This window comes from Schistocerca gregaria, chromosome 1 (assembly GCF_023897955.1).
Source record: "Schistocerca gregaria isolate iqSchGreg1 chromosome 1, iqSchGreg1.2, whole genome shotgun sequence".
Lineage (NCBI taxonomy): Eukaryota > Metazoa > Arthropoda > Insecta > Orthoptera > Acrididae > Schistocerca > Schistocerca gregaria.
Genome location: NC_064920.1, coordinates 1,061,862,406 through 1,061,883,450, shown reverse-complemented (window position 1 = coordinate 1,061,883,450; position 21,045 = coordinate 1,061,862,406). Strand labels below are relative to the sequence as shown.

The following is a 21,045-nucleotide window of genomic DNA, read 5'->3' as shown; positions in this document are numbered from 1 at the left end:
TTTCCTCGTGACACACATTTTGTATTCTGTATAGATTGTGTCTCGCAGTAGTCGAGACTTTTCCTCTTTAGTGTGTTACTTAATCGTACACTCTCACAGAATATTGTTGGAGTTTTATTAGTTCTTCAGTTATTTTGTTTGTACATTTTCTTGTCAGCATTCTGTGAAGTATGACTCGTTCAAGAACCAAGTAGCTCTGGCTCGCACGGTCCCGTGGAATCCTACAGATAAACAAACAAACAAATAAAACTAGTAGGGGCGCCTGGCCCACAGTGTAATGTAAATAGTACGACTTACCGAATCCTCGAAGACGAGACTGACGCCGCCTGCCCGCTGGTCCATGTTGGAGGAGATGACTGAGCCGCGTCCGCCGACGCCGGTCCGGTTACCCTGTACATCCGGGTAGTCGATCTGCAACCACAACAAGACACGCGGCGTCACCAAAAAACAGTGCAAGTCGCCTGCAGCTGCTGAGACTGCGTAGGCTACAGCGAAGCACACCGTTTACATGACGCATGTAAGGCCGCTATTACACTATCACATTTCTTTGATCAAAGATTTGATCAAATGTTCGTCGAATATATTTGACAAAGATCTTTGACGTGGCGCTAAAACGGGGTATTACACTGTTATCATATAAGTTGAAGATGCGCACATGAGGAAGATAAGTGAGGGGGTGGGGGGGGGGAGGAAACGTACCTGGGTGAAGCCATGGGTTTTACGGCGACACGATAAAAGCATTCAACGAAACTTATAGTGGCAATACTCACTTAGGAACTGCTATATCTGCAGAAGACAGGCTCACTGTAACACTCCGATTCCTCGCTAATGCTATGGGAAATAGGTTATGTTAGGTCTCCAATCTTCTTAATCTATTTTTGTATTCAGGGTGCCTCAAGTTGGAAAGCGCCTCATCAGCTTCATACATCTCTATTAATTTAATAGTTGTCGGTACACACCAATTGTATTTACCGGCAATGTTTATAAAAACACTACAGATGACAGGACACTGCAGCGATGCTAGCGCTCCTTGTGGTAACATGTCACATTGGAGTGAACAGCAGACAAGCGATTTCTTTGGTCAAATCTACAGCGAGGCCCTAGATTTGATCAAATATTTGACGACATTTGACAAAGTTACCCATTACACCATCAAATTTCTTTGACAAAGTTATTGGACAAAGAAATTTGACAGTGTAATATCAGCCTAACACGTGAAGTTCAGTTGAAGCTGCCTATAGCATGGTGAGGGAAAGGTAGATAGATAGTTATTAAGTCAGTGTGCATAAGTTCGTAGAGTTCTTGTTTTGCATGTCGATATTGCGGGTGCTATGGGTTTATTCATCGACTGTCATTTCTTATTTGTGGTTTACTGTTGATAATTGAGTTTACATATTGTCATTTGGAGGTAGTGAGTGGAGATGCGCACACAAGAAAATGATTGAATTCAGTAGAGGGATGATAGTAGCGGAGGCAGCCACATTTGTGCTGTGTATAGGAGTACGGCCATTGGACAGAGCATGGCAAGAAACGGTTTTCGAGTTTAAAGTAGGATCGTTTTCAAGTTAGTGGATCTAAGACCTCCGGCGTTTGATGATCAAGATGACTTAAACGCATTAATCCACGTCAGTGTACTCGAGAAATGGCATGTTATGAACTGACATCATTCCACCATAGTGCGACATTTCCATGCAATGAGGAAGATTTAAAAAACGCTCAAAGACTAAATAACAATTGCCATATGTGCATCGCTGCTTGCTCATCAGTTGGCTCGTGAACAACGCCGACCATTTTTACCGTGTATCGTTAATGTTGACGAGAAATGATGTCTGTATGCTAACATTAGGAAAAGAAGGCAATGATGGAGCTCAAACAAAGCAGCAACTCACCAGACAAAGACCTGCACGCATAAAAAAGATAATGTTATGCATCTAGTGGCATAGCGACGGTGTGGTGAACTACGAATTGCTTCCCCGTGATGGTCAGAAAGACTCCGAGGAGTCATGCCTCTACACATTAACGCCCGACCACAATCTGCTAGACTCACAAAAAACATTATACACGAGCTGGGAAGTCATTCCGCACCTTATTCATCTCTGCGCCCTCCGATTTTCAGATTTTCCGCTCTCTATTGAACAGCCCTCAAGGAACTTCCTTGCCGGATGAAAATGCCCATAGCTCATGGCTCCACGAGTCCTTCGCTTCTGAATGACATGTTTTCTACAGTTGCGGAACCGAAAACTTACCCCAGCCTTGGAAGACTTGTAAATAGTGAAGGAGAATATATTCTAGAATGATGGCTGAAGTCTCTATTATGAGTATGTGTTGCTTTTTTTAATTTATGGAAAACGCTACAAACTTATGCACCAAGTCAATAATTAGGTATGGAAGGGTCTGCGCTCTGGCCTTAGACGAGTCAATCGGTCCGCCCGACCGTCGTGTCATCCTCCGCCAATGACGTCATTGGGTGCTGTACGGAGGGACATGTGGCCAGCACATTGCTCTCCCGGTCATTGTCGGTTTTCTTGGCTTTGTAACCACTACTAATTGGTCGAGTAGCTCCTCCGTTTGCCTCACGAAGATTTTTGCACCCCGTACCAGTCCTACAACAAAAATAAATCCGTGGCAGTACCCGGAATCGAATCCGGGTCCCCCGTGCTGATCACTGAACAGCTGGCGCGGACGCTACAGCTTAGTGCAAAGTTCTGATTTCATATCACACTGGAATGAAACAGCATTGTCGGTTATTCGCCGGTGCGACTCATTGACTTATGTAGGTTTCCGGTGATAGCAAAGTTGCAACCCTTTTTTGTTTCTTCACTGTCATTTCTTTATTTTTGCGGTACGGGCAGTACTGGAAGTTTCATACTGCATGGATACCAACTGCGTTACAGAGACGATGTAGGTTCTCGCGCAATTTGGACGTAGACAGTATGTACAAACGTTTCCAAACTGACCCATCATATATTTCCAGTCTGATATCTCAACTCGACGGCGCAAAATGTCGGCGATGATTGATTTATGATCGATTTTGTGAGCAGTGACCCTGTCTATGGCGCTATCAGAAGAAAGATTACCAACGACCGGGACTTTTATCCTGGATTGATGGGACCTACCGGGAAATAGCTATTAGTAAATCAATACTGGATTTCAAATCACAGTAAACACCCCTGCGAATCTATCTTCATTCTACAGATGCACCCATACCTTTTTCATAAGTCACTTATTAAGGAGAACTTTCCCCTCCAGAACTAGCCAACATAAAAAGCTTCCTCATAACCACTCATGGTCACGTCTCACAACTGTAATTGCTTCCCGAACAGGCGAGAACTGAGGCCAATGTTGGCAGTCACGGCATCTGATCTGATACACAACCGCTGTACATAGGATCTCGAGAAATACGGATGCAAAGGCCGGTGTAGCCAAAGGCAATGACCAAAATGAATTCGCAGTGACCTTGGTTCTTGTCCCGGTTCGGATCTTCAGATTTAAATTTACTGTAGTTTCCGAAGATTGGTTAAGGCGAATGCCTTTGAAAAGGACACGGGTGATTTGCTTCTCCACCTTGAACTACATGACCTTGTACTCAGTTTCCACTGATCTCGCAGTCGATGATGAACGATACATCCTAACCTAGCTTTCTCTCCTAACATCGAACATCGTTCTTCCCCTTTTCCCTCTCCCTCCACAAATCTCCTTCCCTCTTTACCTCGTCCCCGAGGTAGAGAGGGAAAAGTAGGGAGAGGGAAAAGGGGAAAGGCAATGTTCGATGTTAGGAGAGACAGCAACGTAGTTTAGGATATATGGTGAGTCACATAACAACCCCTACGCCCCTTTTATTTGGTGGACAGTTACACATGTCCAAATGCGGTTTCCGGCAAATGTTAGAGAGCCGAGAGGCTCTTATGTTTTTGTTGAGTTAACATTTTTAGTGCTGGTATCAACAAAGATATTGAAGCAAGTACGTTCTTTTTAAAATTGAACGGTGTACTTTTTTATAACTGCATTCGATAGCTCTAGAGAAGATAATTTCAGTGATATAGAGTCTATTTGTATTGACGTTGGTACCTGTCATAAGAAAATTCGACAAATGTCCTAGAATGTGAGAGCACACGGTGGCCGGAAACGGCATTTGAGGTGCAAACACTGCCAAGGAGACATCCCTGAACAGTTAAGGTAGGCCTGCGCTACGAGAACCAAGCTTTACTTCCTCTTGAACAAACTTGGACCTAGATGAAAGTTCACCTACGAATGTTGTATAGGGAAATACGACGTAGGCTAGGATCTAGCGTGTCACAAAGAACTTAGGAAAAATATTCCACATTTTCGCATCCTCCCAGAGTTGTTGGGGCTTCCTCACAGACTGCATCTTTGAGTGCTCACCAAAGAAAGAAATCAAGAGGAGTCAAATCGGGGGACCTCGGAGACCATTTGACAACATAATTTCATCCTATAACTTCCAGGAAAGTTCTCATTCAATTTTTGCGTTGCAACACGGGACGAATGAACTGGACAACCGTCAAGTTTAAGCCACATACACTATCGAATATCGAGTGGTGTCTCTTCTAAAAGAAGAACCTGTAAAATGTTCGCCAGAAAGTGTGCATGCGAATGTCCGTTTAGAACGCCTGAGATGAAGTTAAGTGTCACAATGAAAATTGCTAAGATGCTGCACCACACGGCTGTTGATGTTGCATTGACGAAGCCAGTGTGGATTTTCGGCTACCCGATAGTGCATGTTATAGAAATTTACATTAGAGTGGTTACTTGAAGTTGCTTCATCGGTAAAGAGCACACGTTGGAAAACGTAGGGTGGTCGTCTCTCAGTGGCTGAAGGACAAACCAACAATATTCTCGTTCGTCCTCTGTTAGAATATTGCTGCGCGGTGTGGGATCCTTACCAGGTGGGATTGACGGAGGACATCGAAAGGGTGCAAAAAAGGGCAGCTCGTTTTGTGTTATCACGTTATAGGGGAGAGAGTGTGGCAGAGTTGGGATGGAAGTCATTACAGCATAGACGTTTTTCGTCACGGCGAGACCTTTTTACGAAATTTCAGTCACCAACTTTCTCTTCCGAATGCGAAAATATTTTGTTGAGCCCAACCTACATAGGTAGGAATGATCATCAAAGTAAAATAAGAGAAATCAGAGCTCGAACAGAAAGGTTTAGGTGTTCGTTTTTCCCGCTCGCTGTTCGGGAGTGGAATAGTAGAGAGATAGTATGATTGTGGTTCGATGAACCATCTGCCAAGCACTTAAATGTGAATTGCAGAGTAGTCATGTAGATGTAGAAGTCTAAAAGGAGAATATATCGAAAAATAAAAAACGTTTACCCCAAACACGTAAGTAGTTTTTATTTTTGCACGGACTTTTCAAACACCCCTCGTAATACGAGGAATTGCCTGGCACGTCGGACACTGGTGATCCGAATAGATAGCCCTATACCGCTGTACTACTTTTACGGCATTTCTTTTACATTCACCACATGAAACTAGTATATGCAACTTCTCGTTGGTGTACATGTCTGCACGCAATGAATGTTGAAGCAGAAATGAGCGGCCCGCAATGCAGACAAGTAAACAGGCAAATGTGGTGACATTCTGACACGAGCGCTCTGCTCGGCGGTGTTTGCTCCCCTAATGTCGATTCCAGCCACAGTGCTCTCACATTCTAGGACGTTTCTTGAATTTTTCACGACATGTTTCAGCGTCAACATTAACAAACGCTATATCGTTGTAATGATCTTTTCAAGAAATATCGAATGCAGCTATAAAAAGCATACGGTTCCATTTAAAGAAACGTGCTTGCTTCAGGAGCTCCCTTGATACCAGCGCTAAGAACATTAACCAAACAAAAAACTCCGTGCCCCCAGACGCTGTAACATTAGCCGAAAACCACGTTTCGATATGTCTAACTGTTCATGAAATAAAAGGGGTGTTATGTCTTACATGATGCATCTTGTATATCGCATGACTACTTTCGCCGTGCAGTGTTTAGCAATTAAATGGTTTAAATGGCTCTAAGCACTATGGGACTTAACATCTGAGGTCATCAGTCCCCTAGACTTGGAACTACGTAAACCTAACTAACGTAAGAACATCACACACATCCATGCCCAAGGCAGGATTCGAACCTGCGACCGCAGCAGCCGCGTGGTTCCGGACTGAAGCGCCTAGAATCGTTCGGCCACAGCGGCCGGCAGTGTTTAGCACACTGGACTCGTATTCGGGAGGACGACGGTTCAAAACCGCGTCCAGTCAACCTGATTTAGGGTTTTCATGATTTTCCTAAATCAATACAGGCAAATTCCGGGATGGTTTCTTTGAAAGGGCACGGCCGACTTCCTTCCCTAATCCGACGGGACCGATCACCTCGCTGCTTGATCCGCTCCCCCAAATCAACCAACCACTTTCGCTGTGGATAAAGAAGTATGTAGCGTTCGTAGCAATCGACCGTAAATGATTTTCTGCAACGGAAAGAAATAAGTTATCACGCGTGAACAATGTCGCAGTCACATTTTGGATCGGAACCTATACTAGTGCGCAATCCCCTGGTACCAAATTCCTGGTTAGGACCTGCTTCCAGAAGGTTGTAAGACGTGTATATCTCTATTGTCAAACCACAATTTATGAAAGACGTTTATATTTTATTAATAGGATTAAGCAGGAATAAATAATATTTGTCATGTTGGAAATAATTGTGGTAGCAGGGAATGTCTGCACCGAAGTATTGTTGACAAGAGAGACCGAAAATTGATATAATTTTAAAAAGGGCGGGAGAGACCGCGTATGGATACATTTTAAGAAAAGAGCGGGAAAGACCGCACATTGATACATTTTGTAATGGTAGCAGGGATTGTCTGCACCAGAAAGCATTGTTGGCAGGAGAGACCGCACTCTAGCGATCGTAGGAAGTCAGTAGTAGGCGAGATGTGAAGCGAGTTGGTAGCAGGTCTGAAGCGAGAGGTTGAGAGGAGTAGTGTGCCTGCCAGCCACCAGCTGTGATTTACAAGAGATTATAAACGGATGTACACAGACATCAGCTAACTATTATCATAAGAGGAACTAATATTATTGAATTATTTTCTTTGAGAAACTCAAGACTACTGAAGGTATGTTTGCGCAATGCTGGTTGTAAGGTTATTGTAAAAAGTAAGTCCCATTTGAACGTTTGTAAAATCATTTCATTACCAACAGTAAATGTTTGAAGCTTTTTCAGAATATAATTAATTTTGGCCAGCAATGTTGCATTATTGATTATAATCCATCCCAAAAACTATCAACATAAAACTTTTCAAAAATTTTATTGTTGTCAAGAAAAAGTGTAACTATGAATTATGTAACTTCAGTCAAATTAATTAAAGAATAACGCCAGCTTTGCTAATAAAGAATAACGTCAGCTTTGGTAATAAATACAGCCACTTATTATGAAAGCCCACCAGCAGCTAACAGAGTATAGCACAACAGAGTAAGTATATTCACGTCGCAGTTCGATGTAGCAGACAGATGGCGACCCAGTAACAGTAAAAAAAGCAACAGTTTTGGGTTATTGCAGGTAACGGCTGAGGGCCACACGACGACGACACATTCTATGTTTCGCCGAAATAATCCGAAAATCACTTTTAAAAAGCAGCAATTAAATTTTTATGCGAAAATTGAGAAAGAGAATAAATTTCAAAGGGAAGATTTCATTTGTTATTATTAAGTAAGAGATAGAAATCCTAAGGGAAGGTTACATAGGTTATTGTAAAAGGGAAGGTTACCATAAAAAAAAGAGACGGGAAGGTTGCAAGGTTCACGCACTGCTGTTTTCAAAGCTTCATTCGGATTGATGACTGCTGTAATTTAGCATTTTACAATATCTTTTACAGAAAGACCTCATACCAATATAGAGAGATTTTGACGTCACATAACACCATAAATGCCATAATGCGGTTCAAAACATCAGTTGCGAAGGATAGTGTCTTAGATCTAAGACCCTCAACGCATTACTTTTCTTTATTTACATCATATGTTCGTGTAGCAGTGATTTAGGCTATATGTATTTTAAAACTGATCGGAGATCGTTAGAGTGGGCAAATGGCATTTCCTGCAATGTTGTTTCATCTACTGGTTGAATACTAGGTTACTGTCACTTTAGAACGTCGACAATAGAACCTGCTGAGGAAAAGTAGCAATAGGTCGCTTTAATAATGCAGGGCAGTGTAATTTGGTTTCTTTACATTTAAGGTCGTATTGGCTGCGACTGATCTCCCATGCAGGATGTAACGAAATTGTTGTTCGGTTCGTTTAACGACAGGTTCTCCAGATGGTTTCTAGAGATGAGTAGTTCGCGAACGAACGGGTGCAAAGAAACGGTTCACCAAGATGAACGAAAGGACCGAGGAACGAATTCCAAGGAACGATCGGTTAATTGTTCACTTCGGTCGCGGGGGTCTACTTATAGTTCCCAGGAACGAGGAACGGTCGGTTCATAGTCCACTAATTCACTTCGGTCGCGGCGGTCACTTGGGCAGTTCTCGTTCCAGCCTCGGTCACGTGCTCTTCTCAGTCTCGGTCTCCCTCGGCCCTACTCGTCGTTCTTCGCATGGCCACCTGTCTCAGTTCCAGTGCCAACTGCTCCTAGTTAGTTCAGTATCCATCCAGTTGTTCGTTTCGTTCACTGCGCTCGCCTATTTTACATGTGTTCCAAACTGTTCTTGAACTTGGTTCTGGCTATTCAGCGTCCACGACCGGTAATCAAAAAGTATTTTATAGTTACGTAACTTACATAAAAATTACGTTGTACGTAATAGGCACGTCTTTTCAGGTAACAAAAGGGCATATCAACTCACTTCATTATATCGATGGACAGCAGAAGACATAAGGCAAGTTTTTTTGTTAATCATATATTTTTTGGTTTCATCGACTTGATTTAGCACCTAACTTTCAATAATTTGCTTAATTTTTAGTGTAAGTAAATTCATATAAAACGATTTTCGTGTATCTTTCATATACAAAAACCATCACATTTAGGTACGCTCTTATTATTTTTAAGTTTGGTTGTTTCTAATTCGCATTATCTGCTAGTTTGGTCTCTCTGAAAAAAAAAAAGTGGGTTGTGAGTTATTTTGACTCAGCAGGAAAAGCGGTGCCTCTCCATTTGAAAAGACATAGATTGCCAAAAATCGTATTTACTCATTATCTCAAAAACATTTGTTCAGAAGGAGCTTTCAAACCAAAAACTTTATTACTGCGAACTTTATTATTATTATTATTATTATTATTATTATTATTGCTGCATTAACTTTAATAATGCAACATAAAAACCTAATTTTTACTAAGCGTGTGACGCAAGTATGCGAAAACCACAATTTATTTTATGCTTCCATAAAGTCTTTTCTTCGCCCACGAACTCAGAGACAACGTGAAGTATATATAGGATGTAAACGATTATTGTTTATAACCTAGCATAACTATGTAGTGGAAGTCGAAACGAAGAATTTTATACAAGACACTTGTGGTCTATTAAGTTGGGAAACAGCCACCAACAGGTTTACAAGATTTTCATGCTCTCTTCTCCATCCCTCTACACACCTTCATCCATTGTTTCGCAATTGTTATAGCTTGTCGTTTCTTCTCTGCCTAATTATTACATGTTTGCCTGTTTGTTGTATCTGCTCGTAACGGGCAATACATCGTCCGTAATAGGCGAGCAGTCTGTACTCGGGGCCGGTATCTAGTGCGCCAACCCATATTATTTCGCTGCGATCAGCCACGCAAGACTACGGTTGGCTAAACGAGAGGTTTTGCAGGCTCACAGAAATTACTTCTAAAAGTGTGTAAGAATTCTGTAATGAATAAAAACTCTACACTCCAGGGAGGAGGCAAGTGCCCCCTCTTGGTGCCCTCCATCCTTCAGTCACCTACACTACTTGTTTTCAGTTTTTCATAAGAACCATACACCAAGCACAAATGAACGGTGAACGAGTAAAAATGAACGGTTCCCAAAAAAAGAACGATCAGCAGTGAACTAGTTCCCAAGGATGAACGAGTTTGCCCATCTCTAATGGTGTCGTGTCCGCGCGAGTGAGTCACTGTGTTAAACAGGAATCTTCCCTGCACGAAACGCACAAGGAGCCGAACGAAAATCTCTTCTTTTTTGCGAACTGCACTCCTTCAGCAAGGCAGCACAAAAGGCTGCTCTTCGTTACTTTTGTGAGACGTCCGCCCTCCCTGCAGGGCTGTGACGGCAGGGAGAGGCATATCTGTTTAGAGGAACTCTGACGTCACGGTGGACGAGTGTGAGTAAGGGGGGGGGGGGAGTGTTGGTAAGGGGGGGGGGAGGGTAGGAGAAGGACGTGGGCGGCTCTTCCGGCGGCTGCTAACGGGAGCAAGGCCGCTCCACACAGCCGGTGGGCGTTCCTGCATCTATTGTCCGATTTAAAGTAGTTGGCATTTGACAGCTAGCGGGATAGACTGCTCCCGCCACCAATACACCAGTGCCTGCTTGACACTGTTTTGTCGCTTCCGCTGCGCAGAGCATTGTGCCTAGGAACTAATTTTACCCTTTTACGACCCTTTTATATAATGATGTTTGTACGCATACCAGTGCATTACTATAGTCCGATTAAAATTACTTGATAATCGACACTTCACGCGTTGAGGCTGTTTCCGCTAATCAGAGCGCTCAACCTCATGCCCGAACCGTTCGCCGTTGTCAAACTGCCACAACAATGGGTCAGTTAACTTGCAGTTCCTTGCCCGGTTTTGTTTCTAGATGTGTTTAGATCCCGAATCATGGTTCTGGCACTATTTATTTCGTACTTCATCACAGACGAAAACAACACAGAAACAACAGAGATCGGCTTACAAACGATTAGCTTCGCAGGACTGTGCGTGAAGCCGAATTTTTGAATGCTGCAACTCATCGTTGCGACTGGCTCATCACAGAAGTAAGTACGACTATATAACCCAATGTTGTGGCTTAGCGCAATGGTTGGCGTACAAACCTGACGTGCAGGAGATCGTAGGTTCGAATCTCGTCAAATATAATGCAGTTTTTTTTTATTTCTAAATTAATCAAAAGCGTTTGACTACTATTTTTATTCAGTTAATTGGTTTAATGGTAATTTTATTCCTAATTATTTGCCGCGTTATTTTCATCTCAATATTTAGTTTTTTATTTGGTTTTATTCTCTTTCTTTCTATCTTTCTTGTTTCGTTTGAAATCTGCCTGTGTCGCCTATAATCTGCAACCCGAACCTAATGCTAAAGCCGTCGGCACACGGACCGTGCTCTCGAACGTTAACGTTGAGCGTGCCAAGTTCAACGTGCTGCTGAACGCTCAGGAACGACGCGACTTGTGCATACGGTACGTGGGCCCCAACGTGGTATACGTGATAGCAACGCACTCCAGCGGCAGTTGAGGATGTTTCTAGTTCGTGAATCACGCTGTTTACTCAACGGGCGCGCGTAAAATTCCCACGTTAGCTCTATTAAAACGCACATTTCCTCCATCGTCCAGGAAAAGGAAAGTACTATGTCCAATGAATAAGGACACAGGCTTGTAATAGTTCAATTACAAACAGCGCGGTACAAATTTGGAATACTTCTCTGCATAAGATAAACATTATTTCATCATTCCCACGTTTTAGTAAAACCCTAGCCTAGCTTAGAATCACTGTTCCTATCCAGTAGCAGAATCTTTGCAACATGTGAATTACGAAGTGTAAAAGAAAAAGGAGCAAAATATCTTTATACAAGCAGCCAATCGAAAAAAGTCACCCCTCAAAAAAAGTGAACTTATATTTACATAACATCAAATATTATAGCATATACTTATATTAAACTAATAATAAAGTAATAGAACCCAATAAAAACGCGTATGTTAGGGTAAACAAATTTGGAAAGGTTAAGACGTGAACCACCGCCCCAACAAAAAGTCATGCCTGAACAGAGACGCTACTCATTACGCTAAACCAACCACTTGAAACTTGCTTTTAACCATATTGTGTTACCCATTGCTAAAAATGTTAATCGTGAATAATTATGTTACTAATTGAAATTTAATTACAACAAATTGTACCAAGAACAATGCATTTTTGGTGGATCTTCAGTGTGTCGCTGCCTTCAAATAGCCTACTCTCATAATACGCAAGTTACAATAATTCTTTTACCACGAATATGATGTTTCTCATTATTTTATTGGAACGAATCACAACTAACAACGGGTTTTCCAGTGATTTTGATTTGCTGGTGCTCAGAAACGGTATATATACATATAGGCTTGAAATGCACGCCAATATGGCGCCTCAAACTCTGTACTGGAGGGAGACGGCGTGCGTGTGACGTAGGTGGCGTTGCGCCATCTCATTGGTCAACGCTCAGACGCACGCTCAGAATATCTGACATGCCAGATATTGCTCTGCACGTTCGGAAAGACTTCCGAACGTGCTATTCGACGCTATGGCGTCAGAAATTCGGCACGCTCAACGCTCAACGTTCTTATGCACGGTCCGTGTGCCGATGGCTTAAGAACGACTGCTCCCATAGGTTGGTAGCGTGGCAGCTACGTAGCCAGTGCGATCAGAGATTCAGGTAACCAGTGACAGCAAGAAATTACAGTTTGCTTTCAGCGTTGAACCTGATTTTTTTTTTTTTTCTGAGTTTGCTCGCAAAGGTTATCTTTAACTGCCGTGAACTAAGCGATCGGGTTTTTAGTTCTGCCTCAGATTGCTGGCAGCCATATACTCGGATAAAATGCACGCCACGATGTTGTCGTTGACGTAGGACATGAATTTAATTTCAGAACTACGAAACGCTTCGTTTGCCGCAGTGCAGCCATTGGCCCCTTACAATCAGCTGTCTATTGAGCATCTCATGTTTACACCATACTTCGGTTGCGGCCACTTTCAACCTTGCTCCGCATTACACATTAACAACATTTGTGAAGCGACCCGCCGTGTTCCTGTGTGCCCTATAACCGAGAGGTAGCCGGCAGCCGACGTGGCAACAGTGTAACGCCAGGTGATAAGACGTCAACTATCAAGTAATTTTAATCAGACTATAGTAAACCCCTCAGTCATGACTTTTTGACGAGTCCAGGTCCCATGAGTAAAACAGCTTCAAAGGTATGACTGCTTTGCAAATGAGTTAGTACGTTAAGTGATGTTAAGTATCTAACACGAAAAGTTTTGAAAATGTTTAAAATTGCGTTTAATTTGTTGGAAGTCGCTAAATGGTCTCGCTGTCTACACTCGACGAGTACAGTCTGGGTAATTTACCCTCCGTTTTTAGCAAAACCTGATTTTTCACGTATCGCAATGTTGTTCAAATGGTTCTGAGCACTATGGGACCTACCATCTGAGGTCATCTGTCCCCTAGAACTCAGAACTACTTAAACCTAACTAACCTAAGGACATCACACACATCCATGCCCGAGGCAGGATTCGAAACTGCGAACGTAGCGGTCGCGCGGTTCCGGACTGAACGCCTAGAATCGCGATGTTGTGACATAATAACTCTTGAAACCACGAGTTGTGCAATGATATATTTTTGCAGGTACATTCGATGGTATAGGCGCATACTGTCTGAACATGAACGGCGAATGGAATTGGTAGTAAAGAAGTAATAAATTAAAACTTCATGCCCGATGCTACAGTTTTTATGCATGAACAACGAAAATGTAATAAGTGATAAACTACTTTCTCATCATTTTCTCGGGGATGTCAGTTTTGTAAAGGTATGAAATTATTTGTAAAGTTTTGTTAGACGTCACTAAATGCTTTTATAATCACATACTAGACCAATGTAATCTGGGTAATTTGCGCGCCTTGATTTACACAACCTCAAGGTACAAACCCATTTTCTAATTAATATAGTACTCTTTTTACCTTTTAACGTAAGTTTACACCTCTTAATGAGTAGATTATGATAGATTTTAAATTTTTAAATTCGGTCATTAATTTATATGAAATATTGAAAATCAAATGTTTGTTGCCTTCGGAAGCCATTTGATGGCCTCCTATTACACTTCCCTGGGACACTCCAGACGATGCCCTTGTCTACAATGAATACTCGCCGTCCAGGACAACATACTGGCTAAGTAGTCTTCCAGCCAGTCACATTGGGGAACCTGTTCCATGTCCTCGTACCTCCATTAACGGTCTGTTCTGGGGGGACCGTGTGAAACGCTTTCCGGAAATCTGGGAATACGGAATCTGCTTGTTGCCCTTCATCCATGGTTCGCAGGATATCATGTGAGAAAAGGGCATACCGAGTTTCGCACGAGTGTCCGCCCGGTTAGCCGTGCGGTCGTTTCTAGGCCCCCAGTTAACACAAAGTACAATACAATACAATTCGCACGAGTGATGCTTTCTAAATCCGTGATGATTTATGGACAGAAGCTCTTCCGTCCCAAGGAAGTTTATTGTATTCTAACTGAGGATGTTCAAGAATTGTGCAATAAATCGATGTTAAGGATATCAGTCTGTAATTTTCAGGTCCATTCTTTTATTCTTGCTATGTACTCGAGGCATCTGCTCTTTTTTTCAGTCGGTTGCAACTTTGGCTGGGCGAAAGATAAACGACAAATGCAAGCTAAGTAAGAGATCAATGCCGCAGAGTACTCGGCAGTTGCGAACGTCAAAATTCCACTGCCTCATTGTCCCCTATAGCTTAGGAGAAAACCTTAACATATTTACTCTAATGTTGTATTTGGGGTTGTCTGTCTTAGCTGCCTCATTCTGTATACATTGTGTGCTGGAATGCGGCTTGTGTGTGTGTGTGTGTGTGTGTTGGGGGGGGGAGGGGGGGGGTAGGTGCCCCCCCCCCCCCTCCCACACACACACACGCTATCACCAAATAACCGTTACCGCAGACACCACTCTTACACGGAACCGTTTACATCATCTCACTAAATACTGTCGGAGAGGAAGGAAGAACGCGACAAGTGCGTGGGCCGCGGATCTTGTGTCCAGATCTGGCTGCGGGGAATGTGGTCTCTACCCTCGCCGTGACGCCACTGCTACCAAATCCTGTCCCTCCACTTCCCTCTCCTTGCGGCACTCTTTCCGCTTCCCTCATCCGCGAACCGAGCGGAGTTGAGAGCGCTACATCTGCATCTATACGGCGCCAGGCACCTAACGGATGTGTGGCGGAGAGTGCTTTCTAATACCTTCGTCAGTTCCTCCCTTTCGTATTCCTGTAGCGAATGGTGCAAGTGGCGATCCCTACAATCCCCGGATCTAAACCTCCATGTGAGCTCATATCTGGCTAATTTCAGGCCTGCACTGATGGTCTTTTCACGAAACACACCAAGAAGGAAGTAATGTATTTACTGACTCTTAAGAGCACACGCTCTCCGAATTTGAACATTGAACCGCACCGTAATGAACAACGCCTCTCTCGCAGCGTCCGCCACTGCAGTGGAGTAATATCTCCTTGAACCTCTCACACCTACATCTTCTCTATTTCTTCTATCAATCGTATCTGGTAGGAGTCCTATGATGGCGATCAATATTCAAATACCGGTCAAACGTGGATGGACCTCCTGAGGATTCTGCCAGTTAATCTGAGTGTGATATTTGTCTTTTCTGGTTGTCGTCTGACTTCAATTCGCTCTGTACACATACTGCCAAATACTTAATGGACGTGACGGCTTTCTACGAATGTTCAGCAGTCGCGTAAACATACAATAACGGGTGTTTCAGCCTATTTAGGCCCAATAAGTTTATGATGAGCTTCTACTGCCAATCCCCACGCCAAGTGCCATTTATCCGCACATTTTCCTGTGTTTCCCTGTATAATGAGGTGACAAAAGTCACTGCTCAGAGATATGCACATACGCAGATGGCGCTTAGACTAATTCAACTGCATTCGCGCGACGCGCTTAGTAATGCTTCCGTGCCCGCCGGAGTAGCCGAACGGTTGTAGGCGCTACAGTCAGGAACCGCACGACCGCTGCTGTCGCGGGTTCGAATCCTGTCTCGGGCATGGATGAGTGTGATGTCCTTAGGTTAGTTAGGTTTAAGTAGATATTAGTTCTAGGGGACTGATGACGTCAGAAGTTAAGTCCCATAGTGCTCACAGCCATTTGAATGCTTCCGCGTCCCGCTGGTGACATTCATTAGTGCCATTCATTGGGCGATGCTCGAATTCCACTGCGTTCTAGCGACGCAAGCCACACTGCTTCCGGTGGTTGGTTCAAAATGGTTCAAATGGCTCTGAGCACTATGGCACTTAACTGCTGAGGTCATCAGTCCCATAGAACTTAGAACTACTTAAACCTAACTAACTTATGGACATCACACACATCCATGCCCGAGGCAGGATTCGAACCTGCGACCATAGCGGTCGCGCGGTTCCAGACTGTAGCGCCTAGAACCGCTCGGCCACTCCAACCGCCCCTTCCGGTGGTATCGTATACACGAGAAATAAAAGGGCAACGGATTGGTGGAGCTGTCATTTGTACTAAAAAACTAACTAAACTCCACCTGGACAAGCCATGAAGGCCCAACGGTATCTACCTACAGACTGTAGGCTTTACTGGATGCGTATATGGAGAGGCATGTGGTCACCACACCGCTCACCCTGTCGTATGTCAGTTTACGAGACTGGAGCCGCTATTTCTCTGTCAAGTAGCTGCTTAGTTTTCCTCAAAAAGGCTGAGTGCACCCCACTTGGCAACAGCGCTTGGCAGACCATATGGTCACCGGTCCAAGTGCTAGCCCAGCCCGACAGCGCATAACTTCGGTGATCTGATGGGAATCGGTGTTACCACTGCGACAAGGCCGTTGATTGTCCTTTGTACTCACCGAAAATTATAGTATACAGGGTGATGGCCAATATTCAGTAATATGACAGGGATGATCATTCGAAACAAAAATGTCAAGTCAGCATGGGCTTTAGAGCATACCTTAAGAGCTATGAGCAAATTTTGATCTTCGGTACCTTGAAACAAATCTCTCCTACTGCCGGCTCTTTGCTTTCCATATTTTGAAAAGTGGAAGTATTGAGCAAAACAAAAAAAAATATCCAGTAAACATGTGGTCTAAAATGCATACGTTAAGAGCTATGAGAACTTGTTAATCTTCGCTACTTTGAGGCACAACTCTTCTAATGAACAAGTGCTCATTACTTTTAAGGTATGCATTTTAGAGCACAAGTTAACTGGACATTTTCTTCTTGTTTTGGTCCATACTACCACTTCCCAACATATGGACAGCAAATGGCTTGCAGAAGAAGAGATTCATTACACAGTATCGAAGATCAAGAATTGCTCATAGCTCTTCAGGTATGCTTTTTAGAACCCACGTTTACTTGACTTTTTTGTTTAGAATGATCATTCCTGTCACATCCTTGAATATTGACAATCACTTCTGCAACACCCTGTATACTTATATTAAACTAATAGGAAAGTATCAGAACCCATTAAAAACTCGAACGTTAGAAAGAAAATTTTCAGAGATCATTGCGAATCCCTAACGCCAATCATGCGCTAAATCTTTGACGGCCAACCCTAGTATGTTCGCATTTGCTAAAAGCTTTAATCGCAGCTATGTTACTAACTGAAATTTGATAACAACAAATTGTACCAATAAAAAAATGTGCCTTTGATGGATCCTCAATGTGGCGTTGCCTTCAAATGGCATACTCTCATAAAACAATGATTCTTTTCCCACGAATATGATGTCTCTCATTTTATTGCAACGAATCACACAATTAAAGACGAGTTTTCGAATGATTCTCAATTTTCTGGTGCTCAGAAACGGCATATACGCGTTTAGGCTTGAACTGAATGCTAATATGGCGCCTCACAATTCTGCGCTGAAGGGAGATGGCGTGCATGTGACGTATGTAGCGTTCTGCCGCGTCACTGGCCAACGTTCAGATGCACACTCAGAATATCTGACATGCCAGATATTGCTCTGCGCGTTCGGAAAGACTCCCCGGCGTGCTATTCCACGCTATGACGCCAGAAACTCGGCACGCTCAACGTTCCGATCCAAGCTACGTGTGCTGACTGCTTAAGCCTATGTGATTATTCTATTTCGCATCCCCACAACTCGTAACATACAAGTATGACGCGGCTGATTCCACCTGTGACTCAATGATATTTTAACCACGGAATACAACGTTTTTGTGATTTGTAACGTACTCTATTCCACACTTATTAGTATCTAATGCAAGTTATCCATCGTTGTACTACACTGAAACCATATCAAGCTGACTGGATACTTGAACAGCTTTTTGCTGATAGTCCATTATAGATAATTGAACCATCTGCATCAAGTCTGCAGTTACTATTGACACTGTGTCAGGTCATTAACATACAACATGAACACCAAGTGTCCGAACACACTTTCCTGGGAGAGGCCAAAGTTATTTCTAAATCTGCAGATCCGTCTTGAAGACAACAAGCTGCATCGTCTCTGCAAAGAAATCCTCTATCGATCCCAAAATTTATGTCATATAGCATACGGTCGCCTTTTCGTCACTAACGGTTGATAAGGTACTGCGGCAAAAGCTTTTCGTAAGTCAACAAACACTGCATCCAGAATTCGAATGAAGAACAGCTGCCATCATGAGTAACTTAAAAAGTAAATTTCCTCCGAGTAGTGTAGCAACTTAAAACAATAAAAGCAAGTCTTCCGATCCGGACTGTATACCAATAAGGTTCCTTTCAGAGTATGCTGGTGCAGTAGCTCCTCACTTAACAATCATATACAACCGCTCGCTCGCCGAAAGATCCGTACCCAAAGACTGGACAGTTGCACAGGTCACACCAGTATCCAAGAAAGGCAGTAGGAGTAATCCAATAAATTACAGGCCCATACCATTAACGGCGATATGCAGCAGGATTTTGGAACATATAGTGTGTCCGAACATTATAAATTACCTCGAAGATAACGGACTACTGACACACAGTCAACACGGATTTAGAAAATATCGTTCTTGTGTAACACAACTAGCTCTTTAGTCACACTAAGTGTTGAGTGCTACTGACAAGGGATTTGAAATCGATTCAGTAATTCTAGATTTACGGAAGGCTTTTGACATGGTACCTCACAAACAGCTTGTAATCAAATTGTATGCTTCTGGAATATCGTCTCAGTTATGTGACTGAATTCACAGTTCCTGATATTTGACGGAAAGAGTAAAACAGTAGCGATTTCTGATGTTACGCCAAGGTAACGTTATTTATCTATATAAACGATTTAGGAGACAATCCGAGCAGTCGTCTTAAGTTGTTTGCAGATGATGCTGTAAAGTGATTAGCAAATCAAAACAAATTGCGAAGCGATTTAGGAAAGATATCCGTATAGTGGGAAATTTTCCGACTATACGGAAAATTTGCAATTGACACGAAATAATGAGAAGTGTGAGGTCATCCACATGAGTGCTGTAAGAAGTTGGTTAACTTTGGTTAAACGATAAATCAGTCTAATGATGTTAAATTCAACTAAATACTTAGGAATTACGAACAACTTAAATTGGAAAGAACACACAGTAAATGTTGTGGGGAAGGCAACTAATGACTGTTTTTTTTATTGGAAGAACACTTAAGAAGTATGCAACAGATCTACTGAAGAGACTGCCTACACTATGCTTGTCGGCCCTCTGTTGGAATACTGCTCCGCGACGTGGGGTCCTTAACATACAGAATTAACGGAGTACATCGAGGAAGTTCAAAGAAGAGCAGCACGTTTCTTATTACCGCGAAATAGGGGGGAGAGAGAGAGAGATAGAGAGAGAGAGAGAGAGAGAGAGAGAGAGAGAGAGAGAGAGAGAGAGAGAGAGAGAGAGAGGGGGGGGCACAGACATGATACAGGATTTGGGGTGGACATCATTAAAACAAAGGCGTTTTTCGATGCGGCGGAATCTTCTCACGAAATTTCCCAGCTTTCTCCTCTGAACGCGAAAATATTTTGTTGACGCCGACCTACATAGGAAGAAACGATAATCATCATAAAATAAGGGAAACCAGAGTTCGAACGAAAAGATATAGCTAATCGTTTTTTCCGCGCGTTGTTCGAGATTGGAATAACAGAATTATTGTGGAGGTGGTTCGATGAATCCCCTGCTAGGCACTTAAATCTGATTTGCAGAGTATCCATGTAAATGTGGATGCAGATGTAGTTTTAAGTAAATCATGTGCAAAAAGCGACGTTTGTACTTATTCGCGGAGCCTATTGATAGAGGGACCTGGCGTTTAAAGTACACAGAACCACAGTACAGCTTTGCGAATCACTGCCAGAGGTAAAAAAAAGGGGTGATTCACACAAAGAAGACCGACTAGGATGGAACGTATAAATATTCCATTCGACAGTTTCAGATTTCGACGTGATAATTCCGCTAGTAAAACCGCTTACTAGACTGATTTTTTACTGCTCAAGTATAGCTGCTGAAAACCATAGCGGTGGGTATCTCATCAACGATAGTGGTCGAAGGTTAAAATGAAAATTACTTTTTGGCTGTCGGAGTCCTGTTGCGAAACGTAACAAAATTAATTCGGTGACATCACAGAGTGAAAAATTGAGTTTTCCTTCGTCGCGCCAATCCCCGGGTGCTCTATCGATTATTCATTGTATGTCCCATTGATGTTTTAATAAATCCATCAGTCCGACATAAGCGTAGCGACGGGGTATGCTTGGACACAAATTAAATAAATATACTACAAGCAATAACGGCGAGGAACAGAAGTAATGTATTAGAATTCGAAAAAGATTAATCGTACTTTTTGCTGATGATCCCAAAATAGAATCAGGTTTCGCACGAGCAAAGAACACCATAACAAATTCGCTCTATTTATAACTGTGAATATGAAAGGCAATATCTTGGATACTGTTCTTTTTAATGGTTAGCAATTTATTTTTTATTGCTTCTAGTAAACCAAAGCATTAGTCCGTTATCTAACGGAGGTTGTATACCACTGACTATAATTATTAAGGCATGCATTCACACAATCATAATTAGGTATCGAATAAATTTTATACAGGTAGAATAACAATCTGTTCTAAGAACCCACCAACTAAACCCTTAGAATTACAAAAATTGTTCAAAT

The 21,045-nt window shown here is 42.7% G+C and overlaps 1 protein-coding gene across 3 annotated transcripts in view; it reads right to left on the bottom strand.

Moving 5' to 3' along the window:
- LOC126281256 (rap guanine nucleotide exchange factor 2) overlaps positions 1–21,045 on the bottom strand; it is a 382,130-nt gene that overhangs the window by 108,950 nt on the left and 252,135 nt on the right. For all 3 annotated transcript variants that reach the window (XM_049980060.1, XM_049980078.1, XM_049980068.1), the window contains one exon: positions 298–411. In XM_049980060.1, the coding sequence (XP_049836017.1) occupies positions 298–411 (114 nt within the window). The remainder of the gene's footprint in view (positions 1–297; positions 412–21,045) is intronic.